Source organism: Endocarpon pusillum (assembly GCF_000464535.1).
Source record: "Endocarpon pusillum Z07020 unplaced genomic scaffold scaffold112, whole genome shotgun sequence".
Classification (NCBI taxonomy): Eukaryota; Fungi; Ascomycota; class Eurotiomycetes; order Verrucariales; family Verrucariaceae; genus Endocarpon; species Endocarpon pusillum.
Window position 1 is genome coordinate 47,413 of NW_006913631.1, and position 22,520 is coordinate 69,932.

At 50.4% G+C, this 22,520-nt stretch overlaps 7 protein-coding genes across 7 annotated transcripts; 4 read left to right on the forward strand and 3 right to left on the reverse strand.

Annotated features, from left to right (window-relative positions):
• Window positions 1–1,909: 1,909 nt before the first annotated feature.
• EPUS_08051 (uncharacterized protein) lies at window positions 1,910–4,676 on the reverse strand (the record flags this gene model as incomplete). Its single annotated transcript, XM_007789473.1, has 8 exons — window positions 1,910–2,668; window positions 2,725–2,798; window positions 2,848–3,121; window positions 3,172–3,359; window positions 3,413–3,503; window positions 3,643–3,772; window positions 3,817–4,159; window positions 4,451–4,676. The coding sequence occupies 8 exons, from the start codon at window positions 4,674–4,676 to the stop codon at window positions 1,910–1,912; spliced, it is 2,085 nt and encodes a 694-aa protein (XP_007787663.1).
• A 4,998-nt stretch (window positions 4,677–9,674) lies between these two features.
• EPUS_08052 (uncharacterized protein) lies at window positions 9,675–10,460 on the forward strand (the record flags this gene model as incomplete). Its single annotated transcript, XM_007789474.1, has 1 exon — window positions 9,675–10,460. The coding sequence occupies one exon, from the start codon at window positions 9,675–9,677 to the stop codon at window positions 10,458–10,460; it is 786 nt and encodes a 261-aa protein (XP_007787664.1).
• Window positions 10,461–11,966: 1,506 nt separating this feature from the next.
• On the forward strand, window positions 11,967–12,938 carry EPUS_08053 (uncharacterized protein; the record flags this gene model as incomplete). Its single annotated transcript, XM_007789475.1, has 1 exon — window positions 11,967–12,938. One exon carries the CDS (start codon window positions 11,967–11,969, stop codon window positions 12,936–12,938), a length of 972 nt encoding a protein of 323 aa, XP_007787665.1.
• A 457-nt stretch (window positions 12,939–13,395) lies between these two features.
• On the forward strand, window positions 13,396–15,786 carry EPUS_08054 (uncharacterized protein; the record flags this gene model as incomplete). The annotated part of the gene is made up of 3 exons (XM_007789476.1): window positions 13,396–14,107; window positions 14,158–14,663; window positions 14,713–15,786. The coding sequence occupies 3 exons, from the start codon at window positions 13,396–13,398 to the stop codon at window positions 15,784–15,786; spliced, it is 2,292 nt and encodes a 763-aa protein (XP_007787666.1).
• A 293-nt stretch (window positions 15,787–16,079) lies between these two features.
• On the reverse strand, window positions 16,080–16,660 carry EPUS_08055 (uncharacterized protein; the record flags this gene model as incomplete). Its single annotated transcript, XM_007789477.1, has 4 exons — window positions 16,080–16,125; window positions 16,181–16,348; window positions 16,403–16,427; window positions 16,489–16,660. 4 exons carry the CDS (start codon window positions 16,658–16,660, stop codon window positions 16,080–16,082), a joined length of 411 nt encoding a protein of 136 aa, XP_007787667.1.
• Window positions 16,661–16,977: 317 nt separating this feature from the next.
• Window positions 16,978–19,094, forward strand: EPUS_08056 (uncharacterized protein; the record flags this gene model as incomplete). The annotated part of the gene is made up of 6 exons (XM_007789478.1): window positions 16,978–17,005; window positions 17,058–17,070; window positions 17,124–17,169; window positions 17,222–17,354; window positions 17,405–18,114; window positions 18,162–19,094. The coding sequence occupies 6 exons, from the start codon at window positions 16,978–16,980 to the stop codon at window positions 19,092–19,094; spliced, it is 1,863 nt and encodes a 620-aa protein (XP_007787668.1).
• A 2,356-nt stretch (window positions 19,095–21,450) lies between these two features.
• EPUS_08057 (uncharacterized protein) lies at window positions 21,451–22,424 on the reverse strand (the record flags this gene model as incomplete). Its single annotated transcript, XM_007789479.1, has 2 exons — window positions 21,451–22,139; window positions 22,190–22,424. The coding sequence occupies 2 exons, from the start codon at window positions 22,422–22,424 to the stop codon at window positions 21,451–21,453; spliced, it is 924 nt and encodes a 307-aa protein (XP_007787669.1).
• Between the last annotated feature and the right edge of the window lie 96 nt (window positions 22,425–22,520).

Sequence of the window (22,520 nt, forward strand, 5' to 3'; positions counted from 1 at the left end):
CCATCCACTATTGGCATCTTGTTCGAAGCTTCACAGCCTCAATCAATATCTGTAAGGATATGAGCGTGATCAGGGCGTCTCAGTCTCCCAGACAGAAGGCGCCTTTGAGCGGGACATACTCTACATTCAAAGCCATATGTGGTACCTGATGAATCGATGTGAGAATCGGACGTTTCTCATCCATACACAGGGGACTGTTCACCAGACTTTTCTCTACTTCAAGAATAAGCCTAATCACTATTGGGCAGACGACAGAGTAGTGCCGGCAGCAGTTTTGGTGACTCGCACTTTCCTCACGCCCAGCAGATTTTATGATAGATAAACGGCCTGTTCCAGGCTGTCTCTACAGTTCTATTGAGCCTGAAGGAACCATCAACATATCTCATGAAACTTCTTAACGAAAAACTGAGGTGAGACACCATGGGATCTCTGCTCTGGCCAGCCGAGAACGGTTTCTAATGCCCATCTTAGTGAAATGTGTCAGAAGACTTTTCCAAAGGGAGAAGTTCATGTGCCAACATGCATATAACAAAGATGCCAAGGTCATTCAATGCTCCGAAGCCGAGCAGCGACAGAGAGATTGTGATGCCTACATAGAAAACCACATCATTGGTCAAACAACCCAGAAGCCGGCCCTGCGATGCTTGTCTGAATGATGGAAGCTGGATACATGATGGACGAGCCTACCGAAAGCGCACCTGAGGTTCAGAGATACAGGCCAATTGGATGCAGACAGTCTATATAATAGTCTAGGGCAGTACGTGGTAAGCTCGGGGCAGACTTTTCTTTACGTGGCATTGAAGCCGTCCCAGGGGCTCTACAACTGTATTAGAAAGAAGTGATCGCTCACACCTACAATTTCAGTTGCCTGACACAATCAATTGACGACGACAGTCCCTACTCACATCTTCGGATGCGAACAAGAAGGCCTGGGATTGTGGTGGTTGCTCTGCCAGGCACAGATGAATCGATATTCTTTTCTCGCTCTGTCAAGCCAGCCCCTTTGTAGCGCCTCTCAGTAGAGAGCCGGCCCTCGCATTTCTTCTCCTTGGTTATTTACGTCACGTGTGTACAATTCTGAATGTATCCTACTTACCTCCCCCCCAAACCGGAGGGGAGAGGGATCTAAGTCAGCTTGTCCAAGTGTACTAGGGCAGATGAGAAATACCAGAATCTTGACGGGTTATTAATGCTAGAAGTACCATTGTGTCAACGGCGCTGCATGCTAATGTAGGAAGATTGTGCTTATCTTCGACTTACAACTAATGCGTCGGTGGTATGCATCAACGACGATAGAAGTAAAAAGGATGTATTGCTTCATGCCGGGATAACGGTGCTGCGAAACGGCGAAGCTACACCGCCAAAACTCTACCACAAAAGACATTATCACGAGTCTACAACAGCACAAATTAGGCAATATATATCTCGAGAAGGACTTTTATTGAGGCCGACGAAGCTCTGTCGAGTCTTCTGCATAGGTTGCATTGCAACGACTAGAGTACATGCATGAAACAGAAATTTTTGGGGGGGTTTTTTTTGGCTTTGGACCCAGTTGGGTAATGACTTGACCTTGTCAAGTATTGCCGACGAGGAATTCCTAACCGTCCAGCCTTTTTCTTTGTAGCGCACTGCCCATATCAAGGATCATGTCCGACTGGGATCTCTTGTAGCTCGTGATCAGTGTCTTCGAAGCTCTGAAGACGATCAAACTCGATGGTCATAGTTGTAGTGGATTGGGAAGCAAATGTGGTAGTGATGATGCACGTGATGAAAAGTCAAGAGATCTTGCTCAAGACTTGTTTGGTGACAGCGGAAGTCGAATCTGGTCCATTCGAGTGTAGTGAGTTGGGCTATGAAGACCTGATTCACTTAGCACAAAGCTGAAGGATGGAAGGGAGCGTAACGTACCTTAGTGGTAACCATGACTGTGACCATGACTGGGCTGACCAGCATAATCCCCGGGGCCGTAAGCCTCATTAGCATAGGTATTAGGACCATATACCTCATGAGAGAAACGGTGCTCGGTTGGGGCCGCCTCAGGAATAGGAATCATAGGTGTGTGTGGCTGGTTTGGATAGTTGTAAGAGTATCCTGTCCCAAAGATTGGCTCAATCGGCATAGTTCCATACTGAGCCATGGCCTGAGATGGTTGTTTTGGGTCAGCGTGGTAGGGGTTATTCTCAGTCATCATCTGTGAGGTAGCAGTGGACATTGGGTTGGTGCTGCCAAATTGACCGTACTGTTCTGGCGCCTGTGGTGCCGCAGATTCCTGATGTTCGACGTTTTCAGGCTGTGGAGTTGCCAGCTGTTGATACTGAACGTTGCCTTGTTGCGGTCCTGTGAATTGCTGATACTCGGTGTTGCCAGGTTGGGGATGATATGGTGAAGAGCCGTATGGGGCCAAGGAGGAGTCATAGGAAGCATCACCGGGGGCAGGAGAGCCATACATTGGATTCGCGTAGCCACTGGCGACCCGAGGACGTCGGTTGAGATGCAAGATGCGCACCGCTTGATCTTGGGGAAGTCCCATTTGGAGTCCTTGGTTGTAAAGGTGGACAAGAATGGGATCCAAGTAGCGAGGAGAGTGCGGTCCAATACCCATACGCATGTTACGACGCATCGTGTACTCTTTGCGTTCGACCCGGATGCGGTACCCACGGAGGTAGGTCTGTAGGAAGATGGTCAGAGCTTTCGGAATGAAAAGATCTATCAAGGTCCACTTACATCGGCACATAGCGCGTCTTCAACTGATTGAGTGTTATCAAACCCGACGAAGGCAAAAATCTTCATGTCGGTACCTGAACACAAGGTTAGCTGTGATGGTGCTTGTCAGGATACAGTGCTTACCATTTTCAACATCCTTGCGGAGAATATCTACGCACTGGATGCGACCATAGGTCGAGAGCGCTTCGCGAATTTCATCCTCGACAACGTCAAAAGGTAAATCACCAACAAATACGGCTTGTGCATCTGGAACCCAGCGACGGCCATATACCGAACGATTGTGAAACCGACCAGATGGCCGGAAACTTGCTGGAGAGCTGCGATTAGCAGCATTGGCAGGTGCGCGAGCTTCAGGACGATGCATGACCAGTTGGTAGTACTCGTCGTGCTTGAATGCCTTATTGTGGTCAGTGCAAGGCATTGAGACAAGAATGTCTGCAAACATACAAATCTCGCATCTTGGCAATCCTGAAAGAAGGCGAACTTGACCCATCTACCCTCAGGCAAATTGGTAACCTTCTGATCGGCTACTGAGATTGGACAAGTCTCTGCGATGGCACCATATTTTTCGAGTAGGCTACGAGCCTCCTCATCAGTGATGGGTCCTCCGGTGTGGCGAGTGAGTAGGACAGCCCCTTGTGACTGGTCAGAAAGGCAGTCAGACCCAAGGGTCAGAGGTGGTACTCACGATCAGCGTTGGCGTGCTCTGCACGAACTGGCCTGCCGTCAATGATCATTCCTTTCGATTCACGGATTGCCACGCGGGCATCTTCGATTTCCTGAAAAATCTCAGTTTAATCTCACACATTCAAGGTGGGGTATCCAAACTCGTGCCGGTTGAGAAGGCAAATCGAGATGAAAAGTGAAGCGACGAGTTTGGACACCCCACCTCGAACCTATACCCAAGTAGTGGCGTACATGAAATTGAACAAATGCATATGGCATTCTGTTCTTGTCTCGGTGAACTTTAGCGTGGCATGGCCCCCAGGCACCAAACTTGCTTTCGCAAGATTTCTGGATCTGCTCGTCTGTGCATTGATTTGACAAACTCGAGGCTGTTAGTGAAGTCCCAGCGAGGATAGCTGAACATACTTCGCAACAAAGACGCAGGCCTGTGGCGGGTAGATTGCTTGAGCATTGTCTGCCGAGATGACTTCTGCTAGGCGGTCCGGTCTCGGAGTAAAGCCACTTGGTGTAGGTGTTATTTGGGCTTGCAACTCACTGCTAGCTACAGTAACTGAATCACGGGGGCGAGAAGGAGAACCAATCTCGATGCCTCGAGTTGGCGTTACAAACGGATCAGCACTGGTGCCGACTCGCTCAGCACGAGGGCCGGTTGGCACCACCATCCCGTTGATTATGAGTGGTCCTTGTGTAGCTGGAGAGTCTGTCGAGGCTTGCTCCAGATTGCTCTTTGTAGAAAGGGTTGGTGAGTCTGGCAATAAAGTCATCAGTATGATGACAGAGAGCAAAATGAAGTTGAACTCAAAAGAACTGAGCTGCAGCTGAGGTGCCAAGCAAATGACCACCCAGGCAGATGCCCAGCCAAATGCTTGGACAAGTACAGTCAGCAAATGCCCTAGTGACTCCAAGCATACGCCCATTGAGCATATACTCAAGGATATCCTAGAGCAGATGCTGATGCACAGGTCCAAGTAAGTGGCTGAACAGCTGCCCAGGTGGCCAAGTGCAGCCTAGACTAAAAACGAGAAGACAGGGTATTTACTTCGAATACCAGCATCGCTGGCCGCTTTGGGCTCTTCGCCCTCGTCTGATTGTGTCATCGTTTCGATGACACTCGTTGGTGCCGAGCGAGACATCTCTCGCAAAGGAGAGGGACGCAGGGGAGTTGTCGAGAGGCGGCTTACCGCCGCAACGGTAAGCACGGGAACAACTGGCTTCATCTTTGGCGCATTTGGCGCCGCACCGGGTATCGATGGGCTCTCAGCCATATTGTTATGAGAAATGAAATAAGAATGATGGAGCGGAGTTGAAGACGGAGAAAAGAGACGGGTGGTCAACTTCACTAAAAACAGTGAAGTCGGTCACAATAGCCGGCCCACGATACAAACGGGGCGACCAACACCGCATAGCAATGGCAACACCTGCCACCGCTCTCACCTCTGTGCACCCCAGTCATCGACCAGGGCCACATGCAATCGGCGAGATATCAACTCCCGATGAAGACGGAATGGCAACGCCTGCCATTCATTACTCACGCCTCTGTGTACCCCAGTCATCGACCAGGGCCACATTCGAACGGCGGAGTACCTTCTTCGACATTGAGACGCACTGGTAACACCGGCCATTACTCACGCCTCTGTGAACTCCAGTCATCGACCAGAACCACATGCTAACGGCAGAGTAGTCTCTTCCCGATATACAGTCCAGATAAAGACGGCGGTATCGTTTCCCAGTTCCATCGCAACGAATACACTGGAGGACCTAAACATTCTCCATACCCAAGAGGGCACATAATCAGCGCACTCAGAAGGGCGGCGCATAGAGGCATCTCTATATAATACCGGTGATGCTTGATCGAAAATGATTGCGAAGGAAGGATGGCCGAGGACCTGGCCTGCCTCAAGCATCACGATCAGGCCTGGTATTGCACCGGTCTCCGTATATAGTCGGCGCACAACATCATCGTGCAGCATCCACAACAGTGTGAAGGCTTGGTGGACAACGGCTCAGGCACTACAGCAATGATGCAATAAACATAGCCCCCACACAGGCCCTGCTGTAGTCGATTGACAGCCGCAAGATGAGATCGCAAGGTAGGACTGGTGGGCTGGTATGGACTGGCCAGGACTGCATGGCGACGTGGCTTCCCGATCCTTCAATTCATAAAGGCACGGTGACTACAGATGCTTCTTTCAGCGGCGATCGGACTGGGCCGAGTTTCGAGATGGACAAAACTCAAATTCAGGTAGGGCATCGTCAACACATCGAGGCCGAAGTCGTGCATACCAGTGGTGAGGAACAAGTTGCGGCTACCGATTCTTCTTTGCTGCATGTATGTCATGCCTATCTTGACTGGCCAAGGCCAAGCTGGCTTGGACTGATGGAGATTGTTTTTGCTGCCACACAGAAACATTTCTGAGCTTGAGAAGGCTAGGTTGCCCAAGTCGCAGGCGGCTGTAGCAGAACAAGACAGTGCATAGAGTATGTCGATGCTTATGGTGATAAAAGCAGACATTCTCTAGCGTCCGGAGTAGACAAAGTAGCTTGCACTTGAAGCTCTCCAACAAGTCGTCCCTGAGATTCTACATGGTCCTGAGGCAAGATGATGTTTAGGTCTATTCCACAGTCACCACTTGCACTGTAGCCTCCGTAGAGCGTGCCCGGCTCTTAGATGATTGTTAGGCCAAGTGGCAGACTCGATGCCAGATGCAAGGCAATAGTGCCACAGTAGTGCGGACTGCCGAGATCTGAGACTCCGAATTGCTGAAATTCTGTGCAGCTAGAATCCAAATTGGCATTCAGTAAGCTGAGCTGCGTTGCATTTCAGCGAGTCAAGATCTCCATGTTGCCCCGCTACCACACTTGGGAAGCGCAAAACTGTCACCCACTTTCTATTGCATAGAGTGCCTTGCATTCTTAGCAAAGTGGAAACCTTGCTTGCTTTGCTAGAAATATGGTTTTTGTCTTCACAGCTGTTGGAATGACAAATGACGTCGTCATCAAGACAGCATTCAGTCTTCAAGTAGCCTCATGGGCACTAACCGCATTTGAAGTCATCTCAGACTGACTGTGGAAAGCCGGCAAGTTTTTGAATTCTTGATCACGAGTACATCTCAATCCAGCTTTTGTGAGGATGCAGTCATCCACCTTGAACCATGCACGGCCAGGTCTTAGCCAAAGCATCTTGAGCAGACGTGCAGTGGTGGTGCTGAGGATAGCTTGACCCGGCTCAGTGAGCATCTCAGACAACAGCGCCAAATTTCATGGTGATTCTTTTCAGCTTGAGACGTGCTGCCTTTTAAAGGTGAGATGCACCAGTCTCTGGCAATCTGCAGCACAGGCCTCGTTACCAGGCAAGTTCTTGACGCGGGAATTGTACCACCACAGCCGAAGCCAGCTGATGATAGGTGGCAGCAGATACAGTGATCACTTTGCCTCCTTTGGCGACAGCGAGCTTGCCAATGGAAGACGAGCGCAGCGACCATCACTGGATCAACAACACAGTGGACTTCGAGGACAAGGCCTAATATCATGTTCCCGTGCTGCTTCTTGGTTCCACATTTACGATCAGGAACAAGTATCATGCTTCTCCTTGGGCCAGCAGCAATGACTTCGACATCAAGATGAGGGCTGCAGTCTCTATTCTACATGGTTGCGGCACAAACTTTGCACTCTGGTCGATGTGATGATACCCGAACGCCACAAACGGTGGTATGTTGTGACAAGGACATTGTGCGCTTTTGCCTGCTCATGACAGATGCTGGAAGGGTTGTGCCATTGTAGATGCCCAGGTGTACTTCGATCATGGCCAAGACAGCAGACACAATTCACAGCCTGCCCTTTCAGGCCGTTTTCGAGCCATCGCCTTCTGACATCATGGTGTCTGAAGAATAAGACGAGAGAGTACATCCCAACAATGGAGTTTCAGATGTCTTTGGTATGCGAGACATTTGTTGGAGCGTTCACCCTCAGTAGGCATCAAGGGGAATCCCAGGCTTTGGCTGATTGACCCAGGTCTTTCGACCAGAAAGGCAAGGTTTGGTGGTCCGGCCACCAGGAACCAAGCAAGGTCCAATCACTTACAGCTCTGAGTTCCTATCATCGACGCTAACAACGAATGCCCTTGGTAGCTGGAAGCATTGGTAGGTGGATTGAGTTGCTAATGCTGACATACCATGGACGACATACCCAGTCCCGTGAATATTGAAGGAACACTTGATCCAGGATGTATGATGAGTGACTGCAGCTCCAACCCATCGTCGCTGCCAATAAACAACATTTTCGAATGATACAACAACATGTGGCAAGGTTGTCGATAATCTCATGGACAGACAGCGACGAGAATATTGCTGCTAGATGAATGACTGCACCCATGGTCCTGAGAGCTATCATCTGGCTTTGATGAAGAATGTGCAGCCTGCAATTATTGGATGACTGGCTCCTATACCGTGTGGGACGACTCCAGCTTGAGGATCAAGTAGCTCCATGTTGAATTGCTCCTTTGAGAGGCAGCATCAATCTCAAGACAAGAGCGAAGATGCTGTTCGAGACGTCTTGATGTAAGGCCCTGGCATGATGAAGTGCTGTATCGAAGCTCATCGTGAAATGTTCTTCGGATGTTGTTTGAACAGAAACATAGCCTCAAGGAAGTCGATGTTAAGGGACATCCAGTCATCGTGCATCCTCAGCACTTTCAAGCAGTGTTGATGACAATGAAAGCAAGCAAAGCTTTGAAGTGGATGGCTGAGAACAAAGTCATGAAGGCGTTTGAGTGTTGCATGTCAAAAACGGATACCGTCCCCAGGCGAACCGATCTTCATGGATGTAGCCACTACTGCTGGCCAGCTCTTTCCCAGCCCGGAAAGGAGAAAGAAAGGATGGATGCAGCGAAGTGCTTCTTCACTGTTGCCCCTGAACCGAGGATTACCCGATGTGGGCGCGGCCACCATGCTACCGATCTTCTTGCTTGGTGAGAGCTGCCACAAGCTGCGGCGGCATTGTCTTGAAGTAAGACAGCTATAGGGGGATGTGCATGGTATGAGAAGTCAGCAATGATGATAGTCTGAGTTGTATGAGAAGATGCAAGAGCTGGTGTGAAGCCGTGAGGGTGGCCTCGGATTGCTGGCGCCAGCGAGCTGTATTCCCACCCAAGCTGAAGATAAAGTGTTGCAGACTTCAAGAGAGCTATATACAGGCATCAAGAAGAGTCTGACGGGCGTTAGAAGATATCGCTGTCACTATGTTGCTGCTACTGCATGGTGGAGGCCAGAGGCCAAGTTGACACCAAAACGGAAGTGAGCCGTCTTGCCCAGCAAGATGAGGATGTGCTCTGAGGCAGTAAAGATGATGAAGGAAAAATAAATGAGTGTCAGAGCAGCCTGCTGCTCACTGCCTTGCCATCAAGATGAATCAACATCTTGGTGTTGGGGCATTCAGTTGTGGTAGAGACAGAATATTGATGCGGTACTTTGACACCAGTGTGACCGACAAAATATTTTGGCGCCTGGAGTAAATTCTGCGCTAGGTAGGCCACCAGGCGGTCTTATGTACCTGTGCATGGCTGCTCAATGACGAAACTATTCTACAACTTCACAGTCGAAGACATCACGCCATCTACCACTGAAGAGTCCTATCCACAATAAGAGATATCAAGAAGTGCTCTTGAAAACTGTTAATCGGCGGCAGGCATCGGAACACCTCCCGCACCCAACATTGGCGGCGTTGGGAATACACTCCTAGCATCTTCCCGAGGCGATGTAATTCAACCGGCAGACGCCCTGCAATTGGCAGATTCCTTCATCGGTGCCGGACGCTCTTCATCGGCTTCAAAATCCCTTCATCGGCATAGGACGTCATTCACTTGCATGACCCAGCAGAGTCACAATCATGGTGTTTCCAACGCTGCGGCGATATGCACCCGGATTCTGGAGAAAGACAATGGATGAGTTCAGCAGAGGTGCTCAGACAGGTATTCCACACTTCTTAGAATGAGATCTCTCCTTCGGAGAGACCTGTATCGTGCAGTCCTCAGCTTATCAGCCGCTCATCTCTTATGAGCAAGACACTCTTTGCAAGACTCTGTAAAGCGTTGCTTTGAACATTGAGTTTTCATCTGCAGCCAGCTATGCCTCCAAAATCAGTCACTCGCTCAACAGCTAACCCGATCCTTTCTTCCAGCCCTCAAATTCGAAGCTCTTTCTATTCCCACAGCTCCTCGTCCGCTCCTCAACTTCAATGACCCTGAAACAATAACATGGATGAAGACGATGTCTGACCAATCTGTCGGAGGCTTCTCTGCCGCCCAGCTCTCCCAAATCCCTCCCTCCACTGATCCTCAAACCTCTGAGGAGATCCCTACCCATGCCCTGTTCCACGGCAACATTTCCACCCAACTTCCCCAAAATCGTCCAGATGTTCAAAGGACAGGCTATGCAGCCTTCCGTAATGAGGACCGAGGCCGAAGCGCCTTCGGAAAACTCTTCTGGGATATAGATCCCTACACGTACCTCGCCCTACGAGTGAAATCCGATGGGCGTCGGTACTTCGTGAATATTCAAACCGACTCCATTGTGGAGACAGACATCCATCAGCATCGGCTCTACACCCGCGAACACAAAGGCGCCACAAGCCCTTCAGACCCTGGACAATGGGAGACTGTGCTGATTAAATTCCACGAATTTGTCCGCACCAATCACGGCGTCGTCACAGAACCTCAATCCGAAATGCTACGGCAGAAAGTCAAGAGCTTTGGCATCGGGCTGATTGATCGGCAACCGGGACCATTTGAGCTTGCTATCGGTGCGATTTGGGCTACCAATCTGAATGAGAGGGGCCAGATTGATGGTAGGATGGATCATGAGGAAGGTGATCAAGGAAGCGCAAGGTTGAGCGAAGTCACAGAGGAGAAGCTCGCCGCCAGGGCCGAGGAGAAGGCCAAATTGCCGGAGCATAAGCCTAGCCTGAGAGAGAGATTTCCGGAGCATTTCGGAAAGGTGGGTACAGGAGATAGAGGGAGACCTGGAGACCCTAAGGGATACTCGCCTTTTCGATGATGCATGGGTTGATCACTTTCGGCAAGTGGATTATCGCTCCAAGTTTCATGTATACACGGCCACAAATCGTAGAATATCCCTGCAAGACCTTCTATACACATGTTTGGCTTCTCTTTGCAACGCCATTTCCAATCCCCATCTTCAGTCCTCTAGCATGCAATATCTGCTCTCCAGAACCTGCGTCCTTTCTTGAACCCCACCCTCAAACCTCACACCACTATTCCCTACTCCAAGTGATAGCTTACCGGTTATTCACTCCTGCCGCCTCGCCCATGCGCTCCGACCAATTCCCTTACTAAACATCGTGCCCAAGTAAGAAACTACTTACCACACCTCGCTCGCCTCCATAATCAAACGGCCCTTCCTCTGCACGCAGATAATATTAGATCTCACTCTGTGGCTCAGGAATCCTAGTCTATAGCCGCTCTCTTAGTGAGGGGAGCCTACATTTGGTACCAGAATTCTGACCCACTACCCAATGAGATCCTCAGAACATGCCAAGGCGCCAAATTGTGAGGAAAAGGAGTATCCAAAAAGGGGGATGAGATTGTCACTGTTACACAGTCCGGCCACCCTAGCAAGCGATGCATGTTGCCTTTGGAAGTATTCAAGGCAGACTCTCATCCAAGATAAGGTTGCATATGCAGGTTATGAACGAAGTCCATGTCGCACTTCCTACGCCTCTTGAGTGCTCTGGGCAATCAGGATAAGTAGTCTATAGCGACATAGCTCTAGCAAGAATAATAATACTAAGGATATCTATCTCAATACCTACTTAAGAAGCAACAGCAAGCTGAAATTTACAATAAGAGTTAGATTATTAAAGTGTTAGGAAAACTCAGGAACGCTATATATAGATTACTACTTAGTAAGTACTACGGAGCCACGCCAAGACCTAAACGCCGAATATACCGTTGCTGAATATACCGCTCTGAATATACCGCTCCGAACGCGTTCAGCTCCTCAATAGATGCTACTACTTGCTTTCTACGCACTCTACAGAGCAGTTCGATACTTTCTCCATCCTGTCCCAACGCTAGTCTGTCAGCTGGAGATCAAGATTGACCAATGGTATGTCGTCCACTTTTAAAGCCGAGCTGCGGTCCAACCGTCCGGGCTTACTCCGTGCTTTCGGTTCTGTTTACTATGGAACTCATGTCTAGTCCTTCGTCCTTCTGACTGAGCGCGTGGTCCGACGATGCCGCTCAGGTATTCAAGTGAAGCCACACGACCTCAGGACGTTTCGCTGTCTTACCGGCTTTAATCTTGCTATTCCCAAACTCCATTTCTTTCCAGCCTGCTAGTTGCTCTTAGGACAAGCCAGAATTATTCGTAAGAAGAATGGACTCTTTTGAGGCAGTATATATACGCTGGCTGTAGTCCACATTGTGAAATCCTCTGCATTATCTTCACTTGACTATTTTCTGGTCATCTTGCTGTCCTGGAGCATCAAAGAGGACTCGAACTCACTCAAGCCAGCGCCGTTTCACCACAGCGTTCTTAGCTATGTCCGACCTGGGACGCTCAATTCTTATAACAGGTGGCACCTCAGGTTTAGGCTACCAGTGTGCACTTGAACTGGCTCGACAATGCCCGGAAGCTCGGATTCTGATTGCATCCCGCTCTGACACGAACTCAGCCGCCGCCTCGATCAATAAAGCTCTCGGCCAAACCAACGTCCAGTACCTTCCCCTAGACCTCTCCAACCTCGACAACGTTCGCGCCTTCGCAGCAGAATACGCAGAGGGGAAGTACCCAAAAATTCAAGCCCTCGTCCTTAACGCCGGACTACAGTTCCCCAATGGCGTCACTTACACTAAAGACGGTGTGGAGTCCACATTCGCAATTAACCACGTGGGGCACGCCCTACTCTTCCATCTCCTTCGCCCGCATCTTGCCGAAAAGGCCCGCATTGTCATCACAGCCAGTGGAACACATGACCCAGCTCAGAAAAGTGGGCTACCCGATGCAGAATACACTACCGCCGAGGAGCTGGCTCATCCCTCCCCTCAGTCTGCAAAGAACAGTGGCAGACAGCGATATGCAACCAGCAAGCTGTGCAATGTTATGTGGACATACGCCCTAGACAAGCGTCTCATAGCAGCAGCTGCTAGGGGTGAAGAAAGGTACACCGTCAACGCTTTCGATCCTGGTTTGATGCCTGGGACCGATTTGGTGCGAGAAGCTTCAGCAGTCTTGCGCTGGATATGGAATAACGTCATGCCACGCATGATTCCTCTGCTTCGTCGCTTCGTCCATCCTAATATACATTCACCTGAGGAGTCAGGGATTGCGTTAGCGCGACTTGCAGTTGGTGAGGACGTAGCAGGTGTGAGTGGAGCTTACTTTGAAGGTACAAAGAAAATCAATTCTAGTGTTGAGAGCCACGTTGTGGAAAAACAGGAGGATCTCTGGCATTGGACCGTGAAACATGTTGCGCGTGACGAGGAGGAATTACGCACCTTTGACAGCTTGTAGTGCTTTAGAAGAGCGACTTCAACGTAAAGCTGGCTGCAATCGTAAGAAGGGCGAAGCGGAAAGGGGACTCGGGGAGGTGAGGAAATAGGAAGGGATAAGTTAGATCTGCTGGTGGTGGTGGGCAGGAAGCGGTTTTTTACTTACTATAGCAGAGATGTTCAAAATATCATAATATGTGTCCCTGTTGCGAGAAGCCGGTCCTAAACATCATAACATCTATAATTATTCAAGGCGCCATTCTTGGCAAATTTACTTCAGGCTGCCAGTGGATTAGGGGTATACTTGGATGGACCACTATTTCTGCTGGTCTGGAGTTTTGCAATATAATACAGTACTAGCGAAGATTTTCTTCCTTGCAGATCGAATGACCGTGCCTGAGCTCAATAGGTCAAACAAGTGCCTACCTGTATGGATATGACTGATCTTCCACAGATGGTGATACATCTGACCGGTGATCATGAGTCGATATCTCACGCCTTCCAAAGTAGCCTTGCTTTCTCTAGCACTCATCTACGCCGAGGGCGTTGTACCGACCCCCGAAACTGTTCCAGTCCTCTCTTTCCTTGTCTCGCATATTCTCCCTGATGCTCCGAGATCATCTCATGCGCCTTCATCCGATACAAGCTATGTCATCAAGTTGGATAATTTTGAGTCGGCCTTGTCCTCCATCCCCTCAGCAATACCAGGCCGAACAGTCTGGGATCTCTTTTTGAAAAAGCTGTGGTCGATCGATTGCTCTCATGCTTTGGAGCAGCTCATCTCTAATGCTCTGACCGTAATCAGCAAGTCTCGAGAGCAAGTGCAGAGAGAAAGAGATGAGGGTCTTCCGCCGGAGCCATTTGGACGAATATCCCGTACATCTCCCCTTGGGGCCTTCATCAGACGAGCACATCTGGAGTATACACGACTACATTTCTCGGATGCTGCTGCACTTTGGCAGAGTTTTATGCTTTACAGAAGGCCCACAAAGCAGGCTTTTGAGAAGAAGAATCCGCATTACGGTCGGAGTAGCCTTGATGTCAACCTCTCTGACTTACAGCTCGACAGCTCGCATCCAATTGCACAGATCATGTACGGCAATCCTGAAGATGAGGGAAATGTAGAGGAAGAGTTCTTGAGCACACATGATGTGGAAAGACTGATGGAGTTTCATGTTTCGGAACTGCAAAGTAGGGATCTATCAGCTATTAACCATGTCTATCCTGACTTCGCTCCACAGGATTTGGAGGCCGATTACCAGACGACATGAGATCAAAACTCCGGCAGATGTCGGTCGCAGGAACTCCTCTGCCGAGTCTGGGACACTACTTGAAATTCCTCGACTGCTGGAGAGCCGGGGACTATGCTTCTGCATTCGACAACTTGCATCGGTATTTTGATTACACAATGCAAAGCCGCGACCGCACCTTCTACCAATATGCACTGCTCAACTTGGCTATCTTGCAAGCAGACTTCGGATGCCACAGCGAGGCCATACCCGCCATGCAAGAAGCGATTTCAATTGCAAGGGAAAACAAGGACGTGACTTGTCTCAATTTCTGCATGAGTTGGCTGTATCATTTTGGCAAAGCGTTTCCGGCAGAGATGAAGGAGATAAAGGAAAGCGGCATGCTCGGCAGCGAGAATGAGGCGCTAGCCTTCTTGAAGACCAGGGCGAAAGATGCAGAAATGTGGAATCTGCTCAGCACGACACTGCTCAGCGAGGCCAAGCTAGGATTGCAGAACGTGAGTGGTGCAGTTTGTGGAAGCTTGTTTTAACAGCTAACATCAATAGGGGGAAAGCATCGCCACTGCCTTTGAAACAATTGCCAAGTCAGCACATCTGAATGTTATCAAAGGAGTGACCAGTGTGCAGGGTCCGACGCTGCTCATGCGAAGCTCTGTGTATGGTCGAACAGGACTGGCACACCTTGCCTGGTCTGGCGGTGACATCTTCTTAGATTGCTATGCCGACGAAGCTCCCGCAGAGGATGTCCTAAAATCTACATGCAGGATGGCCAACCTCCTCGTACAGAAAGGGCGTTACAACCAAGCCAGGGAAATGCTAGACAACGTCGACGAATCCATTCTCCGTGTCCTCAAATATCGACAATACTGGACCTTCTCTGCCGGCATGCTCCAACTCCGCCGCTCCCTCCACCACGACGACCTCACCACGTCATCTCACCTCCTGACCCAACTCCGCAGTCAAGGCGCCCCTGACATCGAACTCTCCTTCGCCTTCTCCCTGCTCGAGATCGATTTCCATACGCGCCAAAAATCCTACGACAAGGCCCTTGACCTCGTCGAAACCCTCGCCAAATCCTCCCACGAAGAAAACACCGACATCATCGCGCAGATCAAACTGCTCAACATCAAAGCCCGTCTCCTAGCGCTTTGCGGCCATCCACATCAAGGCTTCTCCATCACCGTCCGCGCCGCCAGCATGGCGCACCGAGCCCGCATCCTCCCCTGCCTCTGGGAATCAGCCGTCATCCTCTCGAACATCCTCCTCCACCTGCACGACTTCTCCGCCGCGATCCAGCTCCTCGAAGCCGTCGTGCCGCAGGTCCTCGAGTGCGAGGACGGCCATCTCGCAGCCAGGACGTACTCGGCGCTGGTGGACGCGCATATGGGTTTGGCTGGGGAAGCGAAGTCGGCGAGGAGGAAGGAGGGGTTGAATAAGGCGGTGGAGTATCTAGATTGTGCGTTTGAGGAGTTTAGAAGGATTGAGGATGCGAGGGGCCAAGGGGAGATGCTGGCCAAGAAGGCGACGGTTATGCATCTTTGTGGCGACTATGGGTTGGCTAATGATATGGCGAGTCGGTACCTGGACTTGAAGAGGGAGTATGAAAAGATGAGGGGATGAGGGTTGGGCTTTGGGGTGTGGATGTGGATTAATGGCAGGAGCACAGGTTTATGGGCGGGGGGGAATATGTTGCGATAGAAACTGGATGTGCGTTCATGCGCCAGCCCTGGTAATTCTCAGTCGTCAGCTCGAAGAAAGACTTTCTGTGCTAGAGACGAACAACAATGATGGACTGGTAGCAATGCAGAAAAACAATATGTACAACCACCCTCATCCTGCTCCAGCAGAGTCTTGCAGTACTCTCACTTCGTGATATCGAGTCTTCCCCCTCGCTTTTCCATCCAGAAGCTCGCTCACGTAACCTTGTCCTTTTTATGATAATTCACCTTATCATTCCAGCTGTCGAAGCGTCAGCAACCCAACCCAGCACCCCAGATCAGGGGGAAACACATACAACAAGGTCTTATCGCCATCGCCCCAGGGAAAATTCTTCGTCCGCACATTCTGATACGGATACTCGATCCTCTCCTCCAGCGGCGGCAGATGCTCCCAGTGCTCCCAGTGCTCGTCCCAGAGATTCCAGGCGTTGATACCAGCGAGGATCAGGCACGGCGTTGTGACGCTGCATTCTGATTTAGTGTGGCTGTGGAGGTTTTGTGGGGGGGGGGGTATGTACTAGATGGAGAGTTTGCGCCAGAGATCTGCGGAGGAATGTGGTTCAGTAGGAGTATATTTGGTGGATTGCTAGGCGGGGATACAGACCACTGGTAGCAGCAGCATGGGCCTTTGCCGCCGCTCGTTCTCGGTTGAATGCATTATCTGCTGCTCCCTTCAGCTCGATCTGGTCGCTTGCGAATCGGCGTTGGATGGTTGATCGGAGGGCGGGTGAGCGGGGTTGGCGCGCGAGATGCAGGCCGAGGCGTTGGGTGTTCATGGTCAGTGTGGTTGGGCTCTCGATAGAGCGCAGTTCGTGGAACGCTGAGATGGTGTGGTTTGAGATAGGTTGAGTTGACGTTCAGTTCGCTGGTTGCGGACAGAGGAGCTTGGGGCTTGGCGAAGCATTCGGAGAAACGTTGTTGCGATGAGATCACTCACCCTGCTTCGTCAAGATTTGGCGATAACATTGGACTCACGACGAGGGTGAAGGGGAAATGGTGAAGGTTACTGAAGGATAGTCCACTGGTTGCCGTCTGTCTTTACCGTCTTCAACTCGATTTCTAAGTATGAAGCGAAGGAAATTCTGAAGCCACAATGGGCGTTCGAATCACCACATGGAATGGTACGTACCTCAGTACTACTTTAAGAGAAGCGGGCTGATCGTGACTTGACAGTCAATGGAATACGGTAAGACACCCTTGAGTAGGCTCAGCCATAATTCTGAAGGCTTCGGTGCTCAGCAACCCATTTGGCTATGAACCATGGCGAAACAAAAGGACATTCGAGGTCAGCACAAAAGGTCATCTCCTCTCCTGCAGGCAATTGACTTTCAACCTAGGCAATGTTCGATGTCCTTGAGGCCGACATAGTGTGCTTTCAAGAGACCAAGATCCAAAGGAAAGACCTTCGAGATGACATGGTTCTTGTCCCAGGGTGGGACTGCTACTTCAGTCTGCCGAAGCACAAGAAAGGTACTGCTCATTGCAGTCCTAAGCAGTCCATTACTGACTGACTTGTTGAGGATATTCTGGCGTCGTGATCTATACGCGGAACTCTGTCTGCGCCCCCATCAAAGCTGAGGAAGGGATCACCGGGGTCCTTACGCCACCAAATTCTTCAACAAGCTTTCGAGATCTGCCAGAAGAAGAACAGATTGGTGGCTATCCAACTGGTGAACAACTACGACAATCCGAGGTTGATGCGACAACACTAGACTCTGAAGGCCGATGTGTGATACTCGAGTTCCCTGCCTTCGTCCTAATTGGAACTTACTGTCCCGCGAACCGCGATGACACCCGCGATGCATTTCGAATCGGTTTCTTGGATATGGTAGATGCTAGGATCCGTAATCTCGTTGCAGTGGGAAAGAGGGTGATCTGGACTGGGGATCTGAACATCTCAAGGGAAGAGCTCGATACAGCAGCCGCGGAAGAGTCAATGCGGAAGCATGGCATGACTGGAGAAGAATATGTGTCCACACCTGCAAGAAGGATGTTCAATCAGATGCTTCTAGGTGGTAAGGTGATTGGAGCAAGAGATGAAGGCCGGGAGAGGCCCGTGATGTGGGATGTGACGCGCAGCTTTCATGAAGGGCGGAAGGGCATGTTTACATGCTGGGAGACGAAAGTCAATGCTCGACCTGGGAACTATGGCTCAAGAATTGACTATGTTATTTGTAGCCTGGACATGAGGGACTGGTTCAGCGACTCTAATATCCAGGAAGGCCTTTTGGTACAAATGATCATCCTTGCAGCTACGTTTTGCTAATGCTCTGGCAGGGGTCTGATCACTGTCCTGTGTACGCCGTCTTGAAGGACCAGGTCATCATGGAAGGCAAGGAGGTGTTCATGCGCGATTTGTTGAACCCTCCAGGCATGTTTCAGGACGGGGTCAGAGCACACCAATGGACTACAAAGAACTTGCTGCCAATGTCAGGCAAGCTGATCACCGAGTTTGATCGCCGTCGGAACATAAGAGATATGTTCTCGAGGAAGCCATCTTTGCCGACTGCTGAAAGCTCCAATGGCACATTTGTCGGTAGCGTAGACCGGACTCCTACGATTATGCCTAGCCCCGAGCCCGCAGTTAAGCAGGACGAAGACTCACAATCCTCGGTCGTGGCGCCGTCCGTACCGATCGCTGCTCCAGTCCCGAAGAACAGCGCGTCAACAAAAAGAAGCCAGAAGGAGACCACACAGCCCGTAGCAAAGCGAGCAAAATCTGGGTCACAACCATCTACCACGGCCGAAATCAAGAAAGGCCAGAAGAGCTTGAAAGGCTTCTTTCAGCCAAAGTCTACATCTAAACCATCCTCGCAATCTGATGGACTCTATGGCACAGACGAGGAAAAGATAACGGTTCTAGCAGCAGAGACCCAAGAAATTTCAGAAGTAGATATCGCTGTTACAGCAGCGGCAGACGATCTAGCTACACCATCTCCGACCAGAAGCCAGCAGTCCAATAGTAACAGCTTCGTCGATCCGATCGTATCAAAAGAGTCCTGGGGCAAGCTCTTCATCAAGCCTGCCGCACCCAAATGCGAGCATGAGGAACCCTGCAAGACCATGCTAACAAAGAAGACTGGTGTGAACTGTGGCAGATCTTTCTGGATGTGCGCCAGACCACTGGGACCCAGCGGAAATAAGGAGAAAGGAACGCAGTGGAGGTGCAGCACCTTCATCTGGGCAAGTGACTGGAATGGTGGTGGCTGACGAGGAATGGTTTCCAATCATGAGACTGTGATCAGCTTTCACCTACAGCTTTCTGGGTCCTGAAAAGGTCTCTGTACCACTATCAGCTGAGTGCGTGCCTTCCATTCCAGGTACATGCCTGTGCCGCATCCTTCAAATACGAACCTCGAAATCCAACTATGTACAGCTCTCTCCAGTGGCCTCGGCATGGACTTAGATGAAGCTTTGATCTACAATATCATAGTATGCTCTCCTTTGCCGTTACATCTGACCGTGCTGAAGTATCCAGTAACCTTTTGCCTGCTGCTGAGAATTCGCTATGCCTCCTCGCCCGGTCAACTTTCAACCCTTGAAAGACTTTGGCAACAGCATCGTGTTCTATTTGTCGATTCTTCCTCTCGCCATAGCCAATCCAGATGTCCTCAAAGATCGTGATTCGAGGAGAGATAGGAAGAAGGAGGGAAGGGAGGATGAACGAGGACGAAGCTAGACGGGTTGAAGAGAAGAAGGTTGCCTAGAAATATGGATAAGCTGAAGGACAATATGCAAGAGAGCACGAGGGAAGGGAAAGCTTGACAAGAACGGAGCTCATTGACTGCGGCCACGGCATACCATCCGATATGTTAGAGGTGAATATCAGCGGGCGGCCTAGAATCTCAACCTCGCCTGTCAGAAACCAGGACAGCTGGCTTGGCGCAAGCAGCTTCGATACCATGAGCAGTCAGTGCCACATATTCTCCACTCAGTCAGAACTCATTTCCACTTCATGACCACTACTCCAGCTCTGCTTGAAGGGCCATTACATCTCCTCGTCTCCCCTACCCGTTCCTTCCTACCCTCGATGTCCATATCAGGATCCGTTCACACACACCACCCCCTGCCCTCATCCCTTCACAAACCCATCAAGTCTCAACATGCTGACCTAGAAGACGCACCACCGCTTACTTGCTCACTCCCTACCTCCCTCCCCAAATCCCCACCCTCCCAAACCCAGCCCACGACAAGAGCAGGAACCAACAGACCATAATCACGTGAGGAAGCCAAATCACAGCGCTAGACCTCAGTCCCATACATACCCTATGCCCTAACCCCACCCAAACACACACATACACACAACACACAAAATTCCTACCTTAGTCCAAGGTCAATGATTGTGTTTCCCGCCCCTCCCCTACACATTGACCTATGAAGTCACTTGGCCCCCAAAATTTGCGCCTCCAGGCACCCATAGGCGCCGAACACAAATTTCCCGGGGCCACGGAGGAAGGCGTGACGCAATGATTCTGAATCTATTCATTGTGGGTGGAACTGGGTCTCTGCCCTGTGCCCTGTGCCCTGTGTCCTAATGCGCATGATTACACAATTTATTGTAGTCGTTGTTGTGATTGCTTTTGCTTGTGGTATTTCTTTATGGATTTTAGTGGTGGTGACGGTGCTGGGAATGGCCACTCCCTTACCACCCCGTGGGCTTGCTTGCGCTTTTTCTTGCTTCTGTGGGAGCTAGCTAGTTAGGGTAGGGAATGGGCGGAGGATGGGGATGGGGATGGAGGCGGGGTCGGTTAGCTAGCTGCATAGCTCGGTGTCACATCAAAGCTTATAACAACAACTTAAGAAGGAGGTCCGAAGGTCTGTCCTTGCTCGCTTGCATTGTCTTCTGGAGGCATTATCTCCTGGTGGCGGTATGAGGCAGCATACCCAGCTATGTAGGTAGGTAAGTAGCATCCTCACAATCAAGCCCATAGTACAATGCAAGACGTTTTTTTTTGGGTGCCCGAGGGCTTTTTTGGGATTTTCTATCTGCTAAACTACCATGCTGTCGGGGGTTGGATGGGGGTTGAAGATTCTCAAGCGTGGGCAGCAATAACTGCAGAGGAATTGTGGAGTGCTAGAGTACACGAATGGTAGGGATGCCTTCGGGGTTTTGATTGTCCCATCCGTGCATCTCTTTGTCCTTCTTCCTCTTGGCTTCCACGCCTGAACAGAATTGGAACCAGTTCTCAGAGAAGGCGGATTTCAGCTCCCAATTTAGCCGGGTTGATCAGCCAAGAGCTGATGCTGCATATGTTCGAGGTGAAGAACAAGGTGCAGGGCAATGGTCGAAGATGCTGCGCATGTCAGTGATGCGAAACAAGGTGAGAGTGTGAGAAAACGTACAAAGAAACACTATTCCAACAGCAGTCCAAAACCTCGTGATGATCCAGCTCGTACTTTGATACCGTGATGTCAAAAGATTCTCGAAGCAAAGTAAGCATCAGTTCCAGCGATGGCTAGTCTGTCGTTCCTGTGAGTCGATGATGAGTGCATCGGGAGGAAGACGTAGGGCCTGACGAAGAGGTGCAAAATGAATCATTCGCCTCGAGAACACCACAGGGACAAATCAATCGAAGAATTTGAGAGTTCTCTCCAACTCGGCCTCGAAGAGTGCGCGCTGGTCCTCATCAGAGAGAGACAAGTACGGGTTGCCAGACTCGACTTCACGAAGGCCTGCAAGGTCTTCACCACTTGCTTCTTGGATGATCTTGAAATCTTCAGCAATCCCATCCCAGTCGATGAGAGCCTCAAAGAAGTCAGTATCGTTTTGTACGTGCGGCGGGATTGATTGCGCAGCCTGGCTGTCTTTGGCTGGGTCATAGTCGCAGCTTTCGGAATCCTGTTGAGCACGCTTGTTATGGGCCTCAACCATCTTGGCCAAGTTTACGTTGGACGCAGCGGGCAGAATGATTCCGATGTTGTTGTCGCCATCAATGTGGAAGCGACGGACATGATCATCAACGTGAGTTCCGATGACATCCATATCGTCATCACCAACAGCCGAGCCAGACTCCGAATCCATGTAGAAATCCCCTTCCTGGTCAATGAAGCAAAGGGAATCATATTGCTCTTTCCCGTCACCAGCTTCCATGCCTTTGCGGGCCGCACGACGCTTCTTCTGGCCGGGCTTTCGTGGGGCGTACTGGTAGTCAGGGTACATCTTAGAGTGCTCAGCCTTGCGCTCCAGAGCTTTGGCCTTGAACATTTGGCGAACCGCTGGAGACTCTTCTTTCCACTGCTTGCCGAGGACTTTGGCTTCCACTTTGTTAGCTCGATACAGAGTTTCTCGTTTAGACTAGACTTACAGATGTCGTTGTTGTGAAAGCCAGGATTCTCAGCCTTGATGATTGGGTGATGTGCTTGACGATAGAGGATGAAAGCATTGGGAGGACGAGGGATCTTTGCATGCTTGTCGTTGCCCGAGGCCTGCTTCATACCATGATCACTTGAGACGACTTTGGTCTGATTCATAATCGACGCCCGAAGCACACTGCCGATTGCTTGATTCTGTTCTCCGCTGGCAGCTATGCTGGCAGCCATGTTGCTTTTGGTGATTTGGCGATGATATCGAAGTACAAACCCCAAGTTATACCTGACAAGAGTGTGGTGTTGGAAACTTGGTCGATATCTAACTCG